At 46.4% G+C, this 23,773-nt stretch overlaps 2 protein-coding genes across 2 annotated transcripts; both read right to left on the bottom strand.

Moving 5' to 3' along the window:
* Window positions 1–2,441: 2,441 nt before the first annotated feature.
* Window positions 2,442–3,029, bottom strand: LOC109748492 (ethylene-responsive transcription factor 2-like). Its single transcript, XM_020307516.1, has one exon. It carries the CDS (start codon window positions 3,027–3,029, stop codon window positions 2,442–2,444), a length of 588 nt encoding a protein of 195 aa, XP_020163105.1.
* A 13,039-nt stretch (window positions 3,030–16,068) lies between these two features.
* On the bottom strand, window positions 16,069–16,764 carry LOC109748493 (uncharacterized). The gene has a single exon (XM_020307517.1). It carries the CDS (start codon window positions 16,762–16,764, stop codon window positions 16,069–16,071), a length of 696 nt encoding a protein of 231 aa, XP_020163106.1.
* Between the last annotated feature and the right edge of the window lie 7,009 nt (window positions 16,765–23,773).

Genomic DNA, 23,773 nt, shown 5'->3' with positions numbered 1-23,773 from the left:
GGGAGGGGCATGTTTTACTTAAAACCTAATTTCAGTTGGTTCATGTGAAAATTATACAGTAGTTACCATATTTCTTTTTTTGTGAGGTGTTATATTTATATTCGAGTATACACATTTTGTCATGTGGGGCTTGGTTTGTTAGATTCTAATTAGTGTGCCCCCGCGGGTGTAATTCAATTCAAAATAACCGAAAATCCAATTCCTACGTAAGACATGTACACAGATTATACATACTCCACTAGTCCCTCCGTCCAAAATAATTGAATCTCTAGAATTGTCCTAAGTCAAACTTCATTAATTTTGATCAAGTCTATGTAAAAACATATCAACATCTTATACAGAGAAAAAGAAGATGTCTACAAAACAAATATACTTTATTAGATTCATTGTGAAATATGTATTTTCATACTACCCCCGTCCCCAAATAGGTGCCATATAAATTTAGTCAACAAGCCAATGTTTTCTAAGTTTGGCCATGTATATATAAAAAAATGAAGATAAACAATACCAAATCAATATAATTATATCAACCATTAGATATATTTTCATAATCTCTCTATTCAATATTGTACTTCCTCCGTAAAGAAATATAAGAGCGTTTAGATTACTAAAATAGTGATCTAAATGCTTTTACGCTTTTCTTTACAGAGGGAGTAGCTGATTATTATTTTACCATATATTTGGTCAAACTTAGAGGGAATTAACTTTTTGACTGGATTTGTGCGCCGTCTATTAGGAGGCGGAAGGAGTATTATGTATGCTTGACATAGTACATCTCTGCGTATTTTTCTATAGACTTAGTCAAGCTCTAATTATTTTGAAAATGGAGGGAGTAGATTTTTTTTAGGGTGGCAGTAAATATTTCAGATCATAACCACCTCAGAATTTCAACTAACCGCCATCAGATTACACCGCTACCTAATGTTTTCTGTAAAAAAGGTGCGTATGAATTATCATTGCGCCAAAACAATTTGCTGTGGGAGATTTTTCTGCCGTCTTCTCTTGAATCCAGTGCTGCCCTAGACGGCAGCTTCCCTCTCAACAACGGCAGCTATGGAGTGCTAGTACGGATTGTTAGATGGTCCCGTATGAACTTGCCTAAAGTTAAACGGGCGAGTACGTGAGCATATATTCCCCCGGCCCGATATCTTATCTGCGTTTTTTCTCTTTTTTCTTGGGTGATGACAAACGATGTCTGCGTTGGTTGGGCGATGGACGCGTGAAGCCCGCGTGTAGGCCACATCAAAGCTCTGGTCAACAGTCGACACCGAGAATCAATCGCACGGACCGTGCGACCCGCCGATGACACATACATGTCCTCGCTACTTTGCGTGGATCCAGCAGGGAGTTTACAGACACGCCCGTGAAAAGGGCAACACGATCGGGAAAACGACGCGTTCGTTCTGCCACCGGTTTGCGGGAACTGCGGGTTTGCGCGCACTAGTTCATCGTCCGATCGAATAACTTGCGCATGTTTCCCCGGCCGGCCCTCTGCCATGATAGCCGTGGACGTGTTGCCCCGCTGTTGTGAGGATTTGAAGACCATTGATAGTCTTTGTTAACCTCCTCCGCTGTTAATCTAATCTATTGGCTTTGCTAGCTAGTAGCTTGCTGTTGCCGCCACAGCGCTGGACCTGGATCCAATCCAACCGCCCAATCTAATCATCAACTTTTGCTCGAAAAAAATATATCTAATCATTAGCCTTGGAGTCAAAGAATCGATCGTAGTCCACGGACGGGGTTGGTTTAGGCTGTCCATGTGGCCCTCTCGTGAGCGAGCTACCCGTCGATTGTCCAAAGCATCCCTGCATGCAGGCCTAACGTGAACACGTCGACGTAACGGTTCCACCGATCCCAGGCATATATTCTCGACCCATCACAACGCCGAGGCTGGCAGAACATGGTTTGCTCTCCTGTCTCCTCTCTACACGGACTTTGATCGTAGGAATGTAGCTGGTTCCAACAGGTACATTGCGTGATCCTTCTCTTCTCGCTTTCGAGGAGGGGCTCACTGGCATTTCTCCTCGAGCAGATCAGATTTTGGCACTTTACACCTACTAAGCCAGATAAGACATGCAAACGGAACTTGATTACTACCATTTTTTTAAACGAATATTGGCGCTTTACACGGACAGTCCAAGTCCAGAAGCTGCTAACTGATTAATTAAGCCGCGTCGATATGAACTCGAGAGAAAGTAATTAGAGCATCTCCAATAAAAATTTGGCGGTCTAAAACCGGAGATGTAAAATTTGAACCGCCAAAAAATGCGTTTTGGAGCTCCGAAAAAAGCTCATCTCCAACAAATGGTCCAAATTGATGGCCAAAAGAGCAACTCCAATAGATGGTCCAAAATGAAGATGCAAAAACGACATACTACTAATCCATTCAACATAGTTCAAACATCAACTTCAACTACTACTTATTCAAACTGCTAGATAAACTACTCCTCATCGGAGCTACGGAACTGCTCACATAACTCCTCCTTCGTCGGGTCGTCGCACCCCTCCTCCTCCTCCTCCTCCGAGAAGTCTGCCCAGTCCTCCTCGGAAGAGGACTCGATGGGGATCACCGTCGAGGGACCGGCCTCATCCTCCTTCTTCGGCCCCTTCTTCTTCTGCTCCGCCTCACGCTTCCAGTAGTACTCCAGCTCGGCCTGGACGTACTCCGGATGCTCCCGAGCAAACCTCGCCATCGCCTCCTCATCGGTCTCGCCAGCACTGACGACAACCGACGGCTTCTTCATCTTCTTCTTCTTCGTCGTCCTGATCTCCTTCATGTTGATGCCCTGTGGCACAAGCATCTCCGCTACCACCCGACTCTCGATCTCTGGAAAGTTGAGGTGCGATCGAGGCCTCACGGCACGCCACACCGCCACGTCGTAGGCACGCGCGGCCTCGTGGGCGGAGGGGTACGTGCTGATCCACCAACGCCTTCCGGCGTCGGAGAACTCCACACCCCAGTTGCCGGAGGGCTTCTGCCTCACGCCGAAGAAGCCCGACTTGCCCTTCGGCGTCTTCTTCGGCGCCATTGGGAGCGGCGTGCGGCCGGGGCGGTGGCGGACGGAGCCGGGCGGGGCGATGCTGCGGGGTGGCGGTGGCGGGCGGGGCAGTGGCGGACGGAGGCGGGCGGAGCGGATCTGCGGGGCGGCGGCGGCGTGCGGGGCAGAGCTGCGGGTCGGCGGGCGGGGCAGTGGCGGAGCTGCGGGGCGGGCGGGCGGCGACGCGGCGTGGAAACAGCGGCGGGCGGTGGGGCCGGATTAGCGGCGGGGCGGCGTGGAAACAGCGGCGGGGCGGCGTGGAAACAGCGGCGGGGGGCGGGGCGGCGCCGGATCTGATGCGGGCGGCGTGCGGCGGGGTGTGGAGGCGGCGGGGCGGCGGCGGGGTGGCAGCGGGCGGGCGGGCGGGAACGGAAATGAAGCGGCGGTTGGGCGTTCGCGGGCGGCGGCTGGTTTTGGACCAGATGCATCCCGTGATGTATATTTGCATCGCGAGGTGTTGCATTTTACATCACAAGAAGGCCACGGTCCATTTTTTTTTACATATGGACCGTCTGTTGAAGCAGCGTCTTTTGCCTCATACGGTTTAAAAGTTAGTTATTTTTACATTTGGACCATCTATTGGAGATGTTCTTAAAGGTCGGACGGAATCGCAACGGCAACTCGCAAGTACTCCTACTTTGTCTATTTTTCTCCTCCATCTGCTACTTTATTTTGATGCCACCTGCATGCATGAGCGCGGTACTTGCAAGGAAAGTGTGCATGCGAGTTCAACTCTTTCGCCGGCCGTTGCGTCCACCTCCCTGCCAGGACGGGGCAAAGCTAATCCAAAGAGACTCGTCTTGAGAAAAGTCATGGCAGTGGTTTCTCGGTAACAAAAGGGAGGCAAAGCACAAACCAAGCGTACGGGGAAGGGAGAAGTAGATGACCAGATGCGGTCATGGACACCCTGAAATGGGCCGTGGTAGCTGCAACAGACCGAAAACTCAGAGCTGGTTTGACCTCATATATCAAAGTGGCAGATCGCATGCCGATGCGCTCGGCTTGGCACGCAAGGAAGGAAGAACCCCATGCCGAAGCAATGCACCTGTAGGCCTGTTGATTGACAAGACCATCCAATCGACGTCAAATCGGCAACGAGATGGTGGTGTATTTCAGGAAACTAGGGTTTACTTGTGGATTTGCGTTTCAAACAATGCCTTGTTTTTTAATTTGCTAAGCAACTATTCATTTGATGAAAAAAGAAACCTAAATGCATGCCGGCTTGGAACTAAGCAAGGAAGAACTCTATGCTGAAGCAATGTACCTATAGGCTTGTTGAGACTGTCCAATCCGCAACGAGATGGTGGTGTCTTTTAGAGAATCAAGGAGTACTTTGTTCAAATTTCTTAAGCAAGCGATCTAAAAAAAAACTTAAGCAACTATCCAATTCATGAAATAAATCATACAATATGTTTATTGTAATATAGAAACTACGGGTGTATTGACAAAAAACTATATTCAAAATTACTATCAATTATTCCAACCAGATCCTAAGCTTTGAAGTTGCATTTAAAGTTGGTTCTTGCCTTTAAATTACAATGTGTTGTGGTTGTTGTATTCCGCTTCCAGTTAGATGATGGTTTTCCTATAGCATGTAGCAGGAACTGGCAAAGAACTTGCTAAGGTCGCCGCTCCTCTTTATGCCTTCCACACTGCTTTATCTTTTTTGTGTGTGTGTTTTGGTTGATTTACTTTGACCGAACTAAAATACATGTACTTGTTACGGATAGTGATTTTGCAATACCTTGTCATTTTTTGGAGAAAAAAATGGGGCAACGAATCGATGTAGGCAATGCTACAAAATAATAGTAAGTTGGAAAAATGTGATTTAAAAGATGACAAATGTTTTTTAGTGGGAAACAAATGATGCAATATTTGGTGGTATTTCATTTTATAGAATTCTTTCACACCCTTATTGATTTAGTTTTAGAAATATATGTAAAAACAAAACAGAACCCCCCCCCCCCCCCCCCCCCTCTCAACCTCGATCTTTTAGGACAACTATGTTCCCTCAAAGTTTCAAAAATAATGCAAGTAATTCACAAGCTATAGAAATGTACTCCATCCATCCCAAAATGTAAGACCATTTTTTGACACTATCATAGTGTAAAAAATGGTCTTACATTCTGGGGCGGAGGAAGTATTTAATAAGAATAGTTAGGGATAATGTTTGTTTTTATTATCAGAGTCTATCAATGAGGCAAAAACTTACAAGAGAATCATCACCTGTTCAATTGGCAGCTTACATATGAAGTGTACAGGAAACCTTATAGATGCTCGTATCCCCTATTTACCAAACATGTAAGGTTATGTTATGCACTCGTTCTTCGTCCAACTTTTGTACTAAGATTAGTGGGTTGGGGGCATACCTTTAATTCATGCTTATCATAGGTTATGTGGATTTTATCTTGATATAACATTTCGGTTGGTGATGCCTTCACCGGAGGTTGGGGCTCTCTAAAATTCAAGACAACTCTACGGTGGGATGATTTACTCGCGTGTGAAAGTATCACTGAAACTTGCTATGAGGTAGTTCTCTCCAAATAATGTCATAAGGTTAAGTTGGACGGAACAAGAGAAATGGCATGGTGTGTGTTAGCTCATTGTACACAAGATAATTGTGCAATTTTTTAAGAAAAAATCAGATGAGATTTCATAGAATGTAAAAACTCATCGGAGGCTCGAGGATTTTTGCATGGTTAGTACGTAAGAGTTAGGAAGGGTATTGTAACTCGGGATGACTTATTGTGGAGATGACAAATTGGAAGAAATGTTATGGATTCCGTGGTGGAGGCGAAACGATTGGCTGTTTATTTATACAATGTTGAATTGTACATTTTGAGCGGAGCATTCTACTACGTGCTTTCATCATAGCAATGTTCTTGTTTATGTTCATAGTGTGTATCACTTCTAGCTTTATGGGTTTAGGAGGTAGGATAAGTTGTGTTGTTTGAGTAGTCGTTGCATTTCAGGCTATTTGGAAGTGTTGGAATGATGATTCCTTTAATAACAAGGAGTTAGGACACCGTTTTCCCATCTAATTCTTCACCAACTTGGCAACGCATTGCTCATGGGCTTGAACTCTTGAAACGGGGCATTATTTGGAGGGTTGGAAATGGCCAATCAATACACATATGGAGAGACCGCTGGATCCCGAATGGAGGCTCTGGTAAACCTATCATCATGCAGGGCCGGTGTCGTCTACGGAGAGTGTCCGAGCTGCTGGATGAACGAGGAGCATGGCGTATGGACCTTCTCCAAGAGCAGATTGTTAAAATTCGAACTTGCACACGTCTAGGAGATGATGTCCTCGCTTGGGAACCGGAGCGTAATGGTATCTTCACGGTGCGGAGCGCATACCGGCTGGCGCTCGATGAACGACTCCGTCCATCTTCAGTCGCTGCGAGCAGGGCACCGGACGGGCGACGAGCCGTCTGGGCTTTTTTATGGAGGTGCCCTGCTCCTCCAAAGGTGCGTGTGTTTGCTTGGAGGGTAGCGACAAACTGTCTTCCCACTTGGACAAATAAACATTCTCGTAATCTTGAACTGTCTAATCTTTGCCCTGTGTGTGCCACCGAACCGGAGGACACTTTCCATGCTCTATGTAGATGCCCCCAAGCGGTCGCCCTATGGCAGTCAATGGCGCAGCAGTGGAACATCCTAGACGTCCGGCGGCTAGTGCACACAGGACCGGAGTGGCTCCTCCATGTGCTTGCTGACCTGCCGGAGGAGGAGCGCATGTACACGCTTATGACGATTTGGCGCTGCTGGCACGTAAGGAATGAGATCGTCCACGACAAACGGCCACCACCAGTGGAGGCCTCGACAAGGTTTCTGTCTAGCTATATTAGCTCCTTGCTGGCCCTTCAGGCAGACCCTCTTGGCGATCATGTGAAAGGGAAGATGGTGGCTGGCCACCAGGTCAGGAGGAAACCAATATGTATGCGTACCAGGCAAAGGAGCAGGCTCCAAGATGGGAGGCACCGCCAGCTGGATGGGCAGCGCTTAACGTTGACGGCTCCTTCTGTGGCAAGGACGGGAGTGCTGGGGCGGGTATGGTTCTTCGAGACGAACATGGAGCTATAATCTTCTCTTCTAGCCGAGAGTTACGACAATGTGCGTCCCCGCTGGAATCTGAACTTGCAGCATGTATGAAGGGCATTTCCCTAGCCTCCCAATGGTCTGCACTACCAATTGTTGTTCAAACGGACTGACTAAATGTGGCCAAGCTGGTGAAGGAAGGTGGAGTAAATAGGTCGGAGCACCTGATGATGATTCGTGAGATCACTAGGCTTCTACAAGAACGTGGGGAATATCTAGTCAAGCATGTAAGGAGAGAACAAAACGTTGTTAGCCATTATTTAGCGAACTAGGTAGAATAAATAAGCGCACTGCGGTGTGGCTTCGATCCGATCCGGACGAGGTGCCGGACCTATGTAATGCAGATATGGCTGCTGCTTGATGAATGAAACCCCTTTTCCTCGCAAAAAAAAAAAAGTTATAAGATCGTTTAGCCCAATTAATTCACTAGTTGGTTACTGGTTGAACTCATGGCATATGATACGGATAAAACCATGAAAAAAAAGTGGTGTTATGGCGGGGAATAAAATTGTCTGAGCAAGTAGCAAGTGATATCTTCAGTGTGTCACTTAAATCTCTAACCGAGCTCGAAAACATGCCAAAGGACTCGCTTTTGTTTGCCTTGCTTTTAAGTTTCCATTTTACTCTTACTTGGTTTTTGTCACCTTTAAAGGTGGTTTTAGTCGCCTTTAAATTTCAAGGTGTTAAGGTTGTTGTCTTTCACCTCCCTGTTAGATGACCGTTTTCTTACAATTTAGTGGAGAAACTAACAAGCGACATGAGGCGCTGCCTATGGATTCTCCTTTCTATTCCTTTTTCCCATTCTTTTCTTTTTGACTTTTGGTTGGCTATCCTTGATACGATCTACTTCCTCCGTTCCTAAATATTTGTCTTTTTAGACATTTCAAATGAACTACCACATATGGATGTATGTAGACATATTTTAGAGTGTAGATTCACTCATTTTGCTCTGTATGTGGTCACTTGTTGAAATCTCTAAAAGACAAATATTTAGGAACGGAGGGAGTACTTGGCTTCCAATAGAAATAGGGCTACCCAATTTCTTAAAACGTGTATGATTACGACTCGTATCTTTGTTTTTACATCCGCTATTTGTTAATACTACCTCCGTCCAGAATAAACAGTAGCTGAAATGAATACATATTTGCCGACTCCGGCATAGCCGCTATCTAGAACTTGTGTTAGAGTTCATTTCAAATAATTTCAAAACTTGCTTATAATTCCGTGTAAGAAAAACAGAGGTATCTCATATACGGTTTTGTATTTATGGCCAGGGGACATGAAGCAATATATTCAGACCATGTAAAAAACTGATGTACCTCAAGCAAAAGCTAAATTGATACTTGTACCTTATTAACGCGTAAAGTAGAACTGGACGTGGCGATCCTTATTGGACGATCGACTTTAAGATTCTCTATCATGCTGAAACCGGCCGAAAAGGGGTAAAAAGTTAAGAGACAAATGCTGCTATCTCAGTGATCGATATCTCTTGCCCGCCCGCCCGTATGGGCTGATTCATCGATTCTCTATCTTCCTTTCTCACGGGTAGCATCTGAGACGACGGCGGCAGACGATCGACATATCAAGCTCGCTTTTCTTCCTTCTTTTTCCACGGAAGTGATCCAAGCTGCCGGAAAACTCAGAGCTGCCGGTGCTCTCGACGTGGGCACGTGGCACTTCGCTCGGGATCGACGGGGGCACGCGTCCGCATGCACACGCATGGAACGACCGTTGGGCGCCGGTTGTCCTCACCAGAGCGGCAGAGCGTTTCGCAAACGGCCAAACGAGCTCTCGGCCACTAGAATAATAGTAGATCGTGGTGCGCCAAGAATGTTCTGACCGTAACATTTGATAGAGTAGATATATACTTTGTCTTGCATTATTGGCATTGGCATTATCTCCCTATTGGGGTTGGGTAACTGTGACATTTATAGTGTAATAAACAGTTAAACTAAGATAAGAAGAGTGCCGACTTCAAGGGGAGTACGTGGCACGGAGGGTGGAGCAACCCCATGCAGTGGTGGTCGACTGGTTGCACGTGGCTTTCTGGCGAGTGGGTGAGAGATACAGCGGCGGGCGGGCATAGATGCAAACGAAATGAGCTGCCCGTGCCCGTCATCCTTTGGCGACGTGGACAGATGAGCAGAAATGCAGATATCTGGCTGGCCGACTAGCCGCATGAGACAACCAATTTCTCTGTAGGAATCCATAATTGACAATTGAGTACTCCGTGCCACCGTGGGCCTTAGACCAACTCCAATGCAGCGATCTACTTCATCCGCCGCGGCCCGTTTGAATCGTCGCGGACAACGGCCCAACGCGTCGACCCATTTTCAAATCATGGCCGCTAGGCGTTCGCGCAAACCCATTTTCAGACCAAATTTAGACATGAAATGCGTCGGCGCGGATGCGAAGCGGACTTGACACGTGTCCTCTTGATGTCCACTGCGCTCCCATCTGGCGGCCGGTCAACCACCTCACACGTCTTCATTAATGACGCGGGACGACCGCGGGCCCGCGCTTCAGCGACAACGAGCGTCCTTTTTTATCCGAGCATGCGCAGGGGAGGGGGGCGTCCTCATCCTCTTTCAGACCCCCCGTCCCCATCTAGCCACCCACTGCTCCCCGTCGGCGACAACCCTAGCCACCATGGGTTTCTTCTCCGGCAAGAACAAGGGCAAGGCCCCCGCCGGCCCTTCGCGCGCGCTCCCCCCTTCTCCATCGTCGTCTTCCCGCCGGCCATGGCAGCACATCAGCGTCCCAGTGCACCAGGCGAAGTGGCACTGCGAGCACCGCGTCCCCATCCTCTCCCCCGATGTGACGTTGCCACATGACTAGCACTTGGATCCGGAGAGGATCCCAGTGCCGGGCGGTGCCGCGATCGATCGGCGCGGGCGCACGCGGAGGAGTTGCGGCGCCGACGGTAGCAGCTGACGCCGGAGCAGCACCTCAATCCTGCCTACGCATCAGACACTCCTCATTGGGAGGTCTGGTTCGTGTTCGAGCACGAGGAGGCCAGGAGGCGCGGCGTCCGCGACGTGGATGCTGGAACCCCGCCGCCCCTCCTCGTGCTTGCCGAGGACCAGGAGGCGGAGGCCGCCTACCAGACGGCGCTGGCGGCTGTCCTCCATGAAAGTGAGGAGGAGGAGTGGCGCAAGGAGGAGGCGGCGTACCAGGCGCGGATGTCGGAATGCCGCTGATGCCGCCATCCCCAGTCAAGGCCGAGCCCGCGCCGACTGCCCTCAAGCCCGAGCACTACACGTCGGGTACATGGGTGAGTGGGTCAGCGCGCCACCCGCCTGGTTAGGCACGACGCCGGCCCAGGAGCAGATGTACCTGGAGCAATGGCGGCAACGCAAGCTGGCAGAGGAGCGCCGCGAGGGCGAGCGACTTGAGCAGTTGGAGCGCGAGGCGGAGGAGGAGTAGCGCCTTGCCCGGGGTGGGGCAGCCCAGGCGGCGACGGCACAGTCAGCGACGGAGGACGTCGCCATAGCCTGAAAGACGGCGTTCCCTTGGGCTGGCCCGGCACCAACGCTCATCGACCTCACCAGGCCCGACGACGACGCCTAGGGCAGCGTGGACTTTCCCGGGCCTTTGTGGCCGGCATAAATGTTTAATTATTGTTTTTTATTTTCAAAATATGTGTGTTATTTTATTTCCGCGCCATCTAAAAAATATGTCGGGCCAGCGATGGGTGCAGACACCGATCCAAACACAAAAGCGAACATGTGTATTCGTTGGGCCAACCGGACAAAAAAGGATAAAATCGCCGTCTCTCTGGATCGGCCGTTTGGATTTACTCTTATGGCTGCTAGAAGCATGCACGTGTGGAAGTAGAGAAGCAGCAGTATTAACACCTGGTGGCACTAAGGGCATGTACAATGGCATCATCGTACCACTGCCCCAGCATTTTACATAGATAAAAATAACTAAAACCACGGTTTAGTTTTATCTTCATCCAATGGAAGCAGCAGTGTTGTTGCCACGTTCAATAGCTCTTTCTTTTTATACGATACACTAGCATGGTCATGTTGGTTGTTGTCCTATCCTCCCTTATTGGCTGCCTCAGCATCTTTGTCAGCGAAGAACCAGCCTCCTCTGCAGGATCCCGTCTAGCTCTGCAAGCACTATCTTTTGGCATGCAAAACTATGCGAACCGAGGTGGCATGCTGGGGCACCCGTCCACCCTGACGCGTTGGCCATGCCCTGATTAGTGATGCGATGAGGCGAAAACTTGTGCGGACTGGCCTGCCAAATCAGCTCGGTACGTGGCCAGTCCGACGTACCACACGACGCCCGGCGAAGAGTTTGTCCCAAGAAAGAAAACGGGAGAGAGCCGAGTCGTACGTGCTCAACTGCACGGACTAGAGTGGCGGGGAAGAGTGGTAGGAGCTACGAGGAGACGGAGCAGGTGGCGAACTAGCGGACCGATGGCGGGTCACGACGCCGCGGCGGACGGCAATAAACAAAGGAGATTCAAACCTAAGACGCGACGTGCCCTGCCCCCTGCAGGCTAGTGTCGACGTAGAGCCACACGTGTCGAGAGGGCAGGAGGCCGCTCGGGGTAGGGTGGGCGGGTAAATTTGACAGTTTTGACCTGTGGCGAATTTTTTTCACAAAATAAACTGCTTTGACAAAAATTTCATCCAGCTGACCGAGCAGCGCCCAATACGAAGGCGCCACACCCTACGGTGCAGCGCCTAGCTCGCAGGCGTTGCACGTCTGTCCAGCGTGGCACCCCGGGCCCCACTTCTGGTTGTGCAGCGCCTAACTGAAAGGACTTGCACAGTGTAGTGCAGCGCCTAGCTGAAAGGAGCTGCACAGTATAGTGCAACGCCTAGCTCAAAGGAGTTGCACTATCTTATATTAAAACCGTTATAACTTTTAATCCGTGTATCCGATGAAAACGTGCCTTATATCAATGTTGTGCATTTTCCTATGTTCTACGCAATGGTGGCATTTTCATCTATGTTAGGATCAATTTGCTTGATGAAAACTCTGTGGCAAAAGTGCATCATAATATAACTCACAGAATCTGTTAAAACTTACATGATGATATCCATTCACCTATATCTCTTATCCATTTGCATCCTACATGAGTTTTCCACTACATAATGTGTACATTCACGCCATGCCCATCCTTTCCATGGTAATCATCTTTAACATGTTCATTTCTTGCATGTAAGTGACAGACATGATATAAATGAACTTCTATTACAAAAAGTTGCATTTTGTAAGATCCATAATAATTAATCCTCGCATCATATGAATATGATCTAACTATGAAAGTTGGAAAATCTTATGTCTACTTTATGTCCATGTCATTTTCATACCCACTAAATATTTGCATCACTATGTTTTTGAGACACTAAAGTACCTAAGGCAATATTCTACCAGATTAACACTTATGAATTTCACCAAGTCCCTGGATGTGAGAACTTCGCATTTTGTAAAATGCATAGTAAATCAACCATGCTTCATATGGAATAACTTTACATATGAATTTGAGCATCTCCATGTCTACTTTCAGTATATCCAGCGTGTTGCCACAAAACATGTTCATATCTTGAGTTTTAACAAACCCCTTGGCATGAACTTGATATGTTTTCCATTTAAAATTTTGTGCAGACCGGTTTAGTTTTCCTGCTAACTAAACTTTGTTTTTCATTATTCTAGTAAGATAAGCCTTCTCACTTCCAGCTAGTAGCACCGACAACTAGTTTTTCTGCCAACTCTGTTTTGTCATCCTGGTTAGCAGTAGGGTGTCCTAGGCTATCAAGTTCAAACCGACTCACTCTGTACCGACCTTATACCCTATATATAGCAGTACGCAATACAAGCAGTTGCAACTTTTTTCAGTAGCCTAAAAGCCGAGTTCAAATCAAAGAACATGTGCTCTTGCTACTGAGAGCAAACATTATAAGTGCTAAATTTTAATAGTATATAAGTATATATCTTTACAAAATGCAAAGTTCTATTGACATCCAGTGACTTGGTGAAATTAATGTTTTAATCTAGCAGAATATTGCCTTAGGTACTTTAGTGTCTCAAAAACATAGTGATGTAGTGGGTATGAAAATGACATGGACATAAAGTAGACATAAGATTTTCCAGCTTTCATAGTTAGATCATATTCATATGATGCCAGGATTAATTACTATGGATCTTACAAAATGCAACTTTTTGTAACAGAAGTTCATTTATATCATGTCAGTCACTTACATGCAAGAAATGAACATGTTAAAGATGATTAACATGGAAAGGATAGGCATGGTGTGAAAGTACACATTATGTAGTGGAAAACTCATGTAGGATGCAAATGGATAAGAGCTATAGGTGAATGGATATCATCATGCCAAGTTTGTAAGTTTTAACAGATTATGTCAGTTATATTATGATGCACTTTTGCCACAGAGTTTTCATCAAGAAAATTGATCCTAACATAGATGAAAATGCCACCATTGTGTAGAACATAGAAAAATGCACAACATTGATATAAGGCACGTTTTCATCGGATACACGGATTAAAAGTTATAACGGTTTTAATATAAGATAGTGCAGCTCCTTTCAGCTAGGCGCTGCACTATATTGTGCAGCTCATTTCAACTAGGCGCTGCACTACACTGTGCAGCTCCTTTCAGCTAGGCGCTGCACAACCAGGAGTGGGGCCCGGGATGCCATGCTGGACAGACGTGTAACGCCTGCGAGCTAGGCGCTGCACCGTAGGGTGTGGCGCCTTTGTGTCGGGCGCCACTCAAAACGGTCAGTTGGGTAAAGTTTTTGTCAAAACAGTTCATTTTGTGAAATGTTTTGGTCCATAGATCAAAACTGTTAAATTTGCCGGGTGGGCGTGGAGCCCCGGGCAGCTCGGCGGGCACGCAGCAGTGCAGCACGCTCCTCTCTGTCTGGGCGAGGTCAGTCTCCGCTGCTACTCTCTGTACGTACTGTACCCAGCACTACCGACCTGCACTCAACGTCTGAACCACTCCTCCCGTCTGCCCAACTGCTCTTTCTCTGTGTTTGGCAAAAAAAAGCTGCTCTTTCTCTGTCTCACCTGCCGACTGCCCTATTGACCGCGGTCTTTATCCGTGCCGCCGTTGGCTTGACTTTCCGAACCGTGGCTCAAGTCTTGGTTTTGTTTTGTGAGATGTTTCAACTCTTCAGGGTAGCTCGGCTATCTTGAAGAGGAAGAAAGGGACCGCGCGGCGCGACACATTGCTCAAACAGTCGGGTGGTATATCTCCCCATGGATACAATACAAAATAATATTCCCTCCGTTCCTAAATATGCACTTTTTTAGAGATTCCAATAAAGATTGCATGCGGAGCAAAATGAGTGAATTCACTTTAAAATATATCTATATACAATCGTATGTAGTCCGCATTCAAATCTCTAAAAAGACTGATGTTTAGAAACGGAGGGAGTACAACTCATACTAAAATATATATTGGGTGGAGTACATATCACATGATGCTGGCCTGAGATATTATCCAGTACGAGAGGCATTATAGTTTTCTCTCAAACTTGCAAGGTGTTTTCGAGGGGCACTTTTCATATTACTACTTGTAGGCAGGTCGGCGAGAGCTCCAACCAAATCAATTGACTTTATCTCCGAAAGAGAAAGAAAGATAGGCTTTCTGATAGGCCGTCATTTCCTCCCGCATTAGCTTTCCCGCCCCGTCCTAATCCATGAGCCGACGTGCCCACGAGGCGCCTCTTGGCAAATATCTGTCGCCCCTGCTCCCACTTCGATTCCGAGCGTGCTCGCGGTCCCGGACATCCGTCGTTCTCGCGGAGCTGCCATCGCACACACACTAGTGAGCCAGTGGAGCACAGCATCAGTAGTACAAAGGTGACATGGAAGCTGCGTGCCACAGCTCATCAAGCAGCAGTACCTTGCGCTGCTGGTCCAATGTCCCGTGCCGATCGACCTTTTGAAGTTTGAACGTTGGTTCCCGTGACAGGTCATTTTATAGTACTACATGCACTGTGGAAACGTTCGACCAGACCCACTCACATGGGCTAATCGTCCGGTCATTTCCGTTCTTCTTTCTTTTCTTGAGCGCAACATGCCACTGAGTGTACCTCGGAAAACATTGTAGAGAATGATTTGGTGCATCGATAATTGATTGATCGTGCACTAGGCACATATATATAGGTACAACGGGTGCGACCGGTATCTTGTCTCCTAAGATACACGTACATACAGAGGGAGACAGATACTACAGGTACTGCATACAGAACCCAGAGAAGTAGAAGGAAAAGACATATGACCGACATGAGTAATGGGTAGGGAGGAACCGTTACCAACGGTGATACGGGTGGGAGTATGAACGGGGGTGGCAGATGTGAGGTTACCGGGATGAGCAGTCATGTGAGCAGCGGCGCCCGAGTCCATGTACCAGTCACCACCGCCACCATAGGAGCTCGGTGACGGGGCGGAGTGCAGTGCAGCGAGCAAGGCCGGGTCCCACGGCGGCGGCGCCTGAGGAGGGTAGAACCCTCCGTAGGCCGGCGCGAAAGCAGCCCCGAAGGCCGGAGCGGCGGCGGCGCCGTAGGAGGGGGCGGTCCCATAGGCCGGCGCGGACCCGTAGGCGGGCGCCGGCGGGGGCGCGGCACCATAGCCGCTGTAGGGAGCGGCGGTCTGCGCGGCGAAGAGGGCCTGGTGACCCGCCGGGCGGGGCCCAAGGATGCCCGGAGCCGGAGCCCGAGGGACCGGCATGGAGTAGGCGTGGACGACGCCGGTCCACGGGTTGGTGCCGTACCTCCATGGGGGAGTCACCTGCTGCTGCTGACGGCCCCCCCGGCGCCTGTTGCTGCTTGCGGCCGCCCCCGCGGCGGTTGCCGCGGCGTCCGCCACCTGGCTGCTGGGGGGCAGCGGGAGGGGCGAGAGGGGGAAGTACCCCAGAGGCGCTGGTGGCGGCGGCTGCTAGCGCGGCGCGGGTGGGGCGGTTGGTGGAGGGGCGCCGCGGGAGGTGCCGGCAGCGAGGGCGTGGTGCTGCACACGCTTTTTGACCCCCTTCATCCGGCGCTCCTCCAACCTCAAGTACGCCACAAACTTGGGGAAGGAGGGCTCCGACATCAAGGTGAGGTTAGAGGTGGCGTTGCCGAAGTCCTCGTTGAGGCCGGCGGTGAGCGTGCTAAGGAGGAGGTCGTCGTCCACCTTGGCTCCAATGTCACGGAGCTCGTCCGCCAACGTCTTCAGGCGGCGGCAGTAGTCATCAATGGACTGTTCATCCTGATGACAGTCAAAAAATTCCTGCTGCAAAAAAACGCGGCGCTGAAGCTGGTTGTCGGTGAAGAGGCCGTTCAGCTTGACCCACAGGGTGCGGGCGTCGTCGCCGGCACTCACGACCGTGTGGAACAAGTCCTTGGAGATGGTGGTGAAGAACCACCGGATGATCGTGGCGTCGATCGCGGTCCACTCGGCGTCGGCCACCATGGTGCGGGAGTCCACGGTGCCATCCACGTGATCCACGAGATTGTTCTCGCGGAAGAGCAGCGTGAAGTACGTGGAGTTGGAGGCGTCGAGAGTCACGGGGACGCGTGCATGGACGTTGATGTCGCGGATCTCGACAGGGTCGACGGCGAAGGGGTTGGAGTAGGTGGAGGTGTTGGAAGACATGGAGAAAGGCGGCGGCGCGGCTAAGGAGAGGCGGCGCGGCGGGAAGGGACGGCGCGGCGTGGAGGCGCGCGGTGGAGAGGTGGCGCGCGCGGGGAGGAGGGGTGGTGGCGGCGGCTTGGGGCGGCGGCGGCGGCCCGAGGCGGCGGCTAGGGTTAGCGGAAGCTGGAAGATCGACTTGCGATAGATACCATGTAGAGAATGATTTGGTGCATCGATAATTGATTGATCGTGCACTAGGCACATATATATAGGTACAAAGGGTGCGACCGGTATCTTGTCTCCTAAGATACACGTACATACAAAGAGAGACAGATACTACAGGTACTACATACAAAAACCAGACCTGCGTACACAGGTTCAACAAACATGTCTCGCTGAGGTGAGGTGTGTGCTCGCCTAGTCGCCTCTATTTTGTTCACGTCGAAAAAAGATCTCCCTGTTACTTTGGGTGGACCGATCATATCATTTTTTTAGGGGTACAACCTAGCATATTTGCGTAGCTTGATAGGTACAGTGTATATAATGGACTTGTTGCACGTCCAGTCGGCAGCGACCCCTCCTCTCTCTCTCTCTCGTCCGAACCGTATCCAAAGCTTCGCGTTCCGTTGGGAACTTGGGATATCCGGCCCTCTTGGCCTCTTCCCTTCCGCTCCGGTCCAGTGTCCACGTCCCACCCGTGTCGTCTGCTAGACAGAGATGTACCGGGCCACGCTGGGGTCCGTGTCTCATTGTGCCCCTGGGCCAGCCATGATTGACCCCACGAAACAGATCGGATCCACGCTAAATGGATGCTTACAAAAAAATGGCTACCGCTCAAAAAAAATGGCCCATCTCGAATACAGGTATATATGAAACAAAGCGCAAACAGCAGCTTTTTTCTATTTAATAATTCTATACATTTCGGTTAGCAAAACTGCCAACCGAAATGACTTTAAAAATATTGAAACCGAATGTTCGGTTAATCAACTAAACCGGTACAACATTCAGTTTATACCAAAAAGGATCACCCAGTTGCTGCCTATCAATACATGCAGCACACCCTATTATAGAGCTGAGCTCTCATTTCCTTCTGCTAACAAGGCGAGGCGGGACTAAACACGGAACAGCATATGCATCATCGATTCGTCCTGCGTTTTTTTTAAGAAACGTCACAAAGCTTTATTGATTATCAATGTTTACAGGAAAGACAAAAGTATCAAAAGGCACTCCAAGCCAAACATGGTGTCCCAATTCTAAAGAACTAGCATTCTTAGCGATGCAATGAGCTTCGAAATTGTTAGTGCTGCCTTTCTTACATTGGCCGTCGTGAATGTGCACGTATACATTACAGTCAAACTTGAGCAGGCTCAGGCGGGCGAAGCTATTTCTCGCTTCTAGCGAGCTATATCAGAACGTCGCCTCAAGCGCGAGAGTGTTGGGCCTCTGTTTTTCATTCGTTTGGTTCTCTTATTATTTTTCTTTTCTTCAAATTTTCGAAAATAATATGAAATAGATCTATTTGAAAAATAAAATTTACTTCAAAAATCATGAATTGGAAAAATATTAACACACTCCCTCCGATCCATATTAATTGACGCTACTTTAATACAACTTTGTACTAAGGGTCTACTAAAGCGGCGTCAATTAAAATCGGGGGGAGTAGTATATAATTTTTCTTAGCATAGTTTTAAAAATTGATAACTTTTAAAAAGATGTTCATGACAATGAAAAATGTTCCGCGTTCCAAAAAAATGTATGCAACTTTTGATTTTCAAGAAAAAGGTGTCCAATGTAAAAAATATATTTGTGAAACGTAAAAATATACATTTCGTACCATTAAAATATATACATAAGATTTTAAATAAATATTTCCGCATTTCAAAAACTGTCCGTGTCATATTTAAAAACATTTATACGATGTAAAAAAAATCCCATTGAAAAAGTGTAAGTGACATTTTAAAGAAATTTACGTGTTTCCAAAAAATGTTCATGATTTTTTTAAATGTTTATGCAATGTAAAAGGATGTTCGAGTAGTTTAAAAATGCCATTTAAAAACTACAACGTGTATTTGGAAAACGTTTGCATGTATTCAGAATGTTTTCCAAAATATGGATTTAAAAATATTGAATGTGTATAATTTTTCCCGTGTGTCGCTTAAAATATGCATTGTGTACTGAGAAAAAGTTGCCATGTGTGAAAAGAAACCAGATAAAAACCGACAAAGAAACAAGAAGAAAAGCAAAGAAAACCAAGAAAAAACAAAGTACAACAAAGAAAGAAAAAAGTAGTGAAAAAACAAAGAAAACCAAATTTGTCTATACCACCGAAAACCTAGAAATTCAGTTTCTTTAGTTTCAACATCGATACGGTCTTAATTTTTTCGATTTTTATGCCCTCCCTGAATCCCCATAGTGTATACTTATCCATGGCGTCCAAATACTTCAATTTCTTGTAGCGATGACAAGTGCAAGAATGTGAGTGATATATCTAATTAATTGTTGTGTAAGGACAATAATATATTTGTTTCGTCCATTCGGGTTGTGAGAGGCTGTGAAAGAAGAACATTAAATATATTAATTAATCCTCCAAACTCCCATTGTCAAACATACCGAGTCATTAGACAAGCTAATTCTATCATGATACTTCTTAATAAAACATGATTTCAGTATACAACATAAAACATGATTTCTCCCACGCACTCTCGGTAAACTCTCTATTTCCCGTGATTAAGATTAAAGGGTAATTTGTGAAATGGTTAAATAAATACATTGCTTAGAAGCTGAAAACATCATGTAGTTCCATTTAAATCCAGTTTTTTTATCATTTATGCCACCAGTTGTGTCCCACTACTCAGTTTTGCCACTAAGATTTTCAACTGCACAAAAATGCCATCGATCCGTGAGATGCTTGCTCAAAATCTATTGGTTGGGGCGCGCGCCCTAAGCACGCCTCCTGTGCGGTCCTTTGTGCACCGGCCTTGATGGTGCAGTTGTGAACGTGTTCATCGGGCCATGACAATACAGGGAAGTCTCAGAGATAAGCTAAAGATGATAGATGATTCATATATATAGGCGGTAGGTGTTGCTGATGGCGTTACATCTAGAGACGATGGACGGTGAGGGAGTGGCGACGCCCTTCCATGCGCTTGAAATGGAAGGCGCAGATGTCGCCTTCTTGGATGTTGGCATGGTGGCGAAACCATGACCCGTTCGTCGTGATGTTGGCCCTCTTGTCGGTTCCAAGTATGAAGCGAGTGTCGCACGCAGCTCATGGTGCTGTCTCCGAGCTTGAGTGGAAGGGTGTCATCATCTTCCTGAATGTATTTTCTGCAGCTTGTCCTATGTGTACTCCACCTGAAAGTACTGTTAAGAGAAAGAAAAGCAGTTAGTTCATGGCAAGATTACTCAAACATTTCACGTGTGAGTGTAACAAAGTATTAGAGTGAGAAAGAATGGCGGGGAAGCAAGATTGGTGTTACAGATACACATGGAAAATTAAGGTTGTGATTTTGACATGCATTGTGAGCATGGCACTAAAGGATCAGTAGTGGTGTTGAAAAATTTAAGTGAAAAAAATACATATATGCAGTGAGAATTAACAAACATGTTTTCTATTGGAAAAATGAATAAAATTGGTACTCTTCAGCTTTTATTATTTGATCAACCTCGAGATTCTGTACTTGGCTAAACTGGGACTCGCTCACACCATCCTTGCATGAATTTCAACAACTGGTAAGTATTTAGCAAAGAAAAAATGCAGCTGAGACACAGGAGACAACAAAGACAACGTCCTAATTTATAATGTCAATGCTTTAAACAGTGCTATTGTTCCCACATACAAACTGCAGGTTAAGCTTGGAATTTTGCATGTAGAGGGAGATTATTCGTTGACACTATCGAGTTCTTTGTGTGGAAGCCCATGACTTTTTAAAATTATAAAAGGAGGTATACATAACTAAGTTCAAACAAGAAAGATTGCTTTGTGAACTACAAACTGGTTATTTTGAGCTTTTAATACAAGATATATCAACATGCACTAATAAAAATAAATAAATGGTAGATGCACATCTCTCTTTGCCAAACAAAAAAATAATACTACCAAATGTGTCTTTCCTTTTCAAGGCCACAAGATTTGTTAAGCAGAGCAAATAATTCTAGGAGAAAACTGAACACACATATGGTATCCGCATAACCATCAGAATGTAAATTCCAAAATATCTATAAAAATGTCATGCTGAAGTAACACACGGATGGGCGCGTCGACTGGCACCGCTAGCAGCCCTAAGTATTGAAAACAAAAAAACGGCACACACATCAGAGAGTATGCCAACATTCACTCAAATGGAAATATATTCATTGGGAGAAGATTGAAATTACAAGGTCGAATGAGATTTTCATATCTCAATAAATCTTAGATTTGGGGTTTCCTAATACTCCCTCCGTCCCATAATATAAGAGCATTTTTTTACACTAGTTGCTATAATTACTAGTGTTAAAAACACTCTTATATTATGGGACGGAGGGAGTAGTTGCAATAATGCTTTTACAAAATAGGGCTTAACTGAAAGAAAGGAACTTCTTGCAGAGACCGAGGTAGGGACTCCTTAAGGTCACATTGGTGTGACTACATAAATTGCAAATTGTTCGCCAACTGTAATCTTGGTTGCAAATTTGAGGGTCAATTCCTTTGCTATTAGATTGTCAGCACCTGCAACATCCCAAGGGATCAAAATTTCAGTCTGTGCAAATATGTCATAACACTAAACATCAATGTTGAATTTACACAACAGCACCGCCAGCAACAAAGGTATGACTGAAACAAAAATAATGTGTCCTATCTAATAAAGGTAGTAAGAGGAAATAAATCTATCTTCTCCTTGCATTCTGTGGTGCATATTTTGCCCTTCTTTACCAGCAGAAGAAAATGAAGGCAACTGCGGAAGTTAAGCTATGCCTAACAATCAATATTCCATGTATCGGGTAGGATACAAAGGAAGAACTCCAAACCTGAATTCACATAGGATGGCTCATATATCAAAGATTGTATCACCCCAAGTTCCATGAACAAATGAGCCCCTTTCTATATGCAACAGCCGCATCCCCATATCATTATAAAAAAATGCAATGTAAAAGTACCCAACAAATTAAATGGTTATGAACATTAGCTGAGCAAACTTTTGTTCACTAGAACCTTGTTGTAATAAAAGTAAAAGTAGCTGGAGATATATACAGGGCTTGTAAGAACCTCTCAAGCACATCTTTCTTGTGCTGCTCTGATGTTAATGGGATGACTCTTGAACAAATAGTACCATACCCATTAAATATGTCAAAGAAATCAGGTCCATGAATTATATCACTCAATTGGATTGACCTGTTGAGGAATTGAAGAAAAGCAACACAATCACTTGAAATGAGATCAGGTCCATTTTAAGTGGACTACAAGAACTTGCACTACCATGAGCATCTATTTTACCACAGATTCTTAGTTCACTGAAGGATTTATTTACCTCAAGCCGAATTGTTCAAATCACTATAAATCATTGTTAAGTAAATCGTTAACTAGTAGCTGCTCGGTTGGCTGATGAGTAGGGGATTAATAGGTTAATCGACCACTTAATCAATTAATCCGACGATTTATCAGTTTATCGGCTACTCGGTGACCCTACAAGTAGGGATTAATTGGCAAGTTAACTGGTTAATCGGACGAATTCTTGAACAGGGTAAATGCATTTAACATGTATATACTGTTTGGATGTCATAGCATTTTACTCTTATAATAATGCGAGCATTCCCCTAGTGCAGAAGCAATCCAACTGCAAGGTTCATGACAAACAAATGGAAATTATTATACTGATATTATGTTTTCGATCTTTGTACCAAAATAAACTGCAGAAGACAGTAGATAAAGTGCATCTGTGCTTTATCAGACATCTCACCTTTTTGTTCCTGAATAATTCCTCTGTCAGGAACGAGCTCACTTTGATCCCCCCTCAAAATTTGAATAGTTCTCACATGGTTCAGCCAATCATAAACACTCCAAATACACCAATAAAAGCATATGCATGAAAATGCTCATGGATTAAATTATCTAGGTTCTGTTGTTGAGATAATAGCTCTGCTCGCTTTACTGTCGATGTTTCTTCATGATACACGAGATGAACCTGCATGTAAAGAAACTGAGTTCAAGATCTCTCTTTATTTGGTCTGACATCGAGGTAAAAGGCGAACGCCATAAACCAACAACCATTAACAGGAAGGTAAATGGAAGCAACAACAATAGGAAATCCTGACATTATCTACAGCCCCAACAATTTATCCTCATGTTCAATCCATAATAGTAGGGGGAGAGACGAGAGGTGAGTTGTACCTGAGGCATGCAGGCGACCAAGGGCATGTACTAACTGATCGACGAAAGAACCCAAGGCTCAACACAATGCCAAGGACACGTGCTAACTGATCCACGGAAGAACCCAAGGCTCAACACAACGCCTCTGCTGCTCCTGCATCGTGCGGCCATCTAAAAAGCAATCTTCACGGACCCGGCTCGACCAAGTCCTCCTCCACATCCTCACTGGCGGCTCCTTCCCCTCACTGACCCCAACACCATCATCCTCCATCGACCCGTCTCCATATGGCGACAGTGAGTCCGGTGACTCCAAGAGTTCAGACACCGGCGCGAGCGGCCCATCGGCACCGGATCTCCTCCACCCGACGTCCAGCAAGTGCCACTCTGACGCAAAGTAGCACCACCAGGCACAAGCTGTAATGGATAATCCAAAATATCGTAGCCATATATCATATGAGTGTTGGAAATATGCCCTAGAGGCAATAATAAAATGGTTATTATTATATTTCCTTGTTCATGATAATTGTCTATTATTCATGCTATAATTGTATTAACCGGAAACCGTAATACATGTGTGAATACATAGACCACAACATGTCCCTAGTAAGCCTCTAGTTGACTAGCTCGTTGATCAATAGATGGTTATGGTTTCCTGACCATGGACATTGGATGTCATTGATAATG

Source organism: Aegilops tauschii, chromosome 2 (assembly GCF_002575655.3).
Source record: "Aegilops tauschii subsp. strangulata cultivar AL8/78 chromosome 2, Aet v6.0, whole genome shotgun sequence".
Lineage (NCBI taxonomy): Eukaryota > Viridiplantae > Streptophyta > Magnoliopsida > Poales > Poaceae > Aegilops > Aegilops tauschii.
Note: the sequence above shows the minus strand (reverse complement) of the source record. Positions and strands in the feature narration are given on the sequence as shown.

What these genes read in the sequence shown, in the direction of transcription:
- LOC109748492 (XM_020307516.1), bottom strand. Translation starts at nt 3,029, where the DNA reads ATGGCGCCGAAGAAGACGCCGAAGGGCAAGTCGGGCTTCTTCGGCGTG.
- LOC109748493 (XM_020307517.1), bottom strand. Translation starts at nt 16,764, where the DNA reads ATGTCTTCCAACACCTCCACCTACTCCAACCCCTTCGCCGTCGACCCT.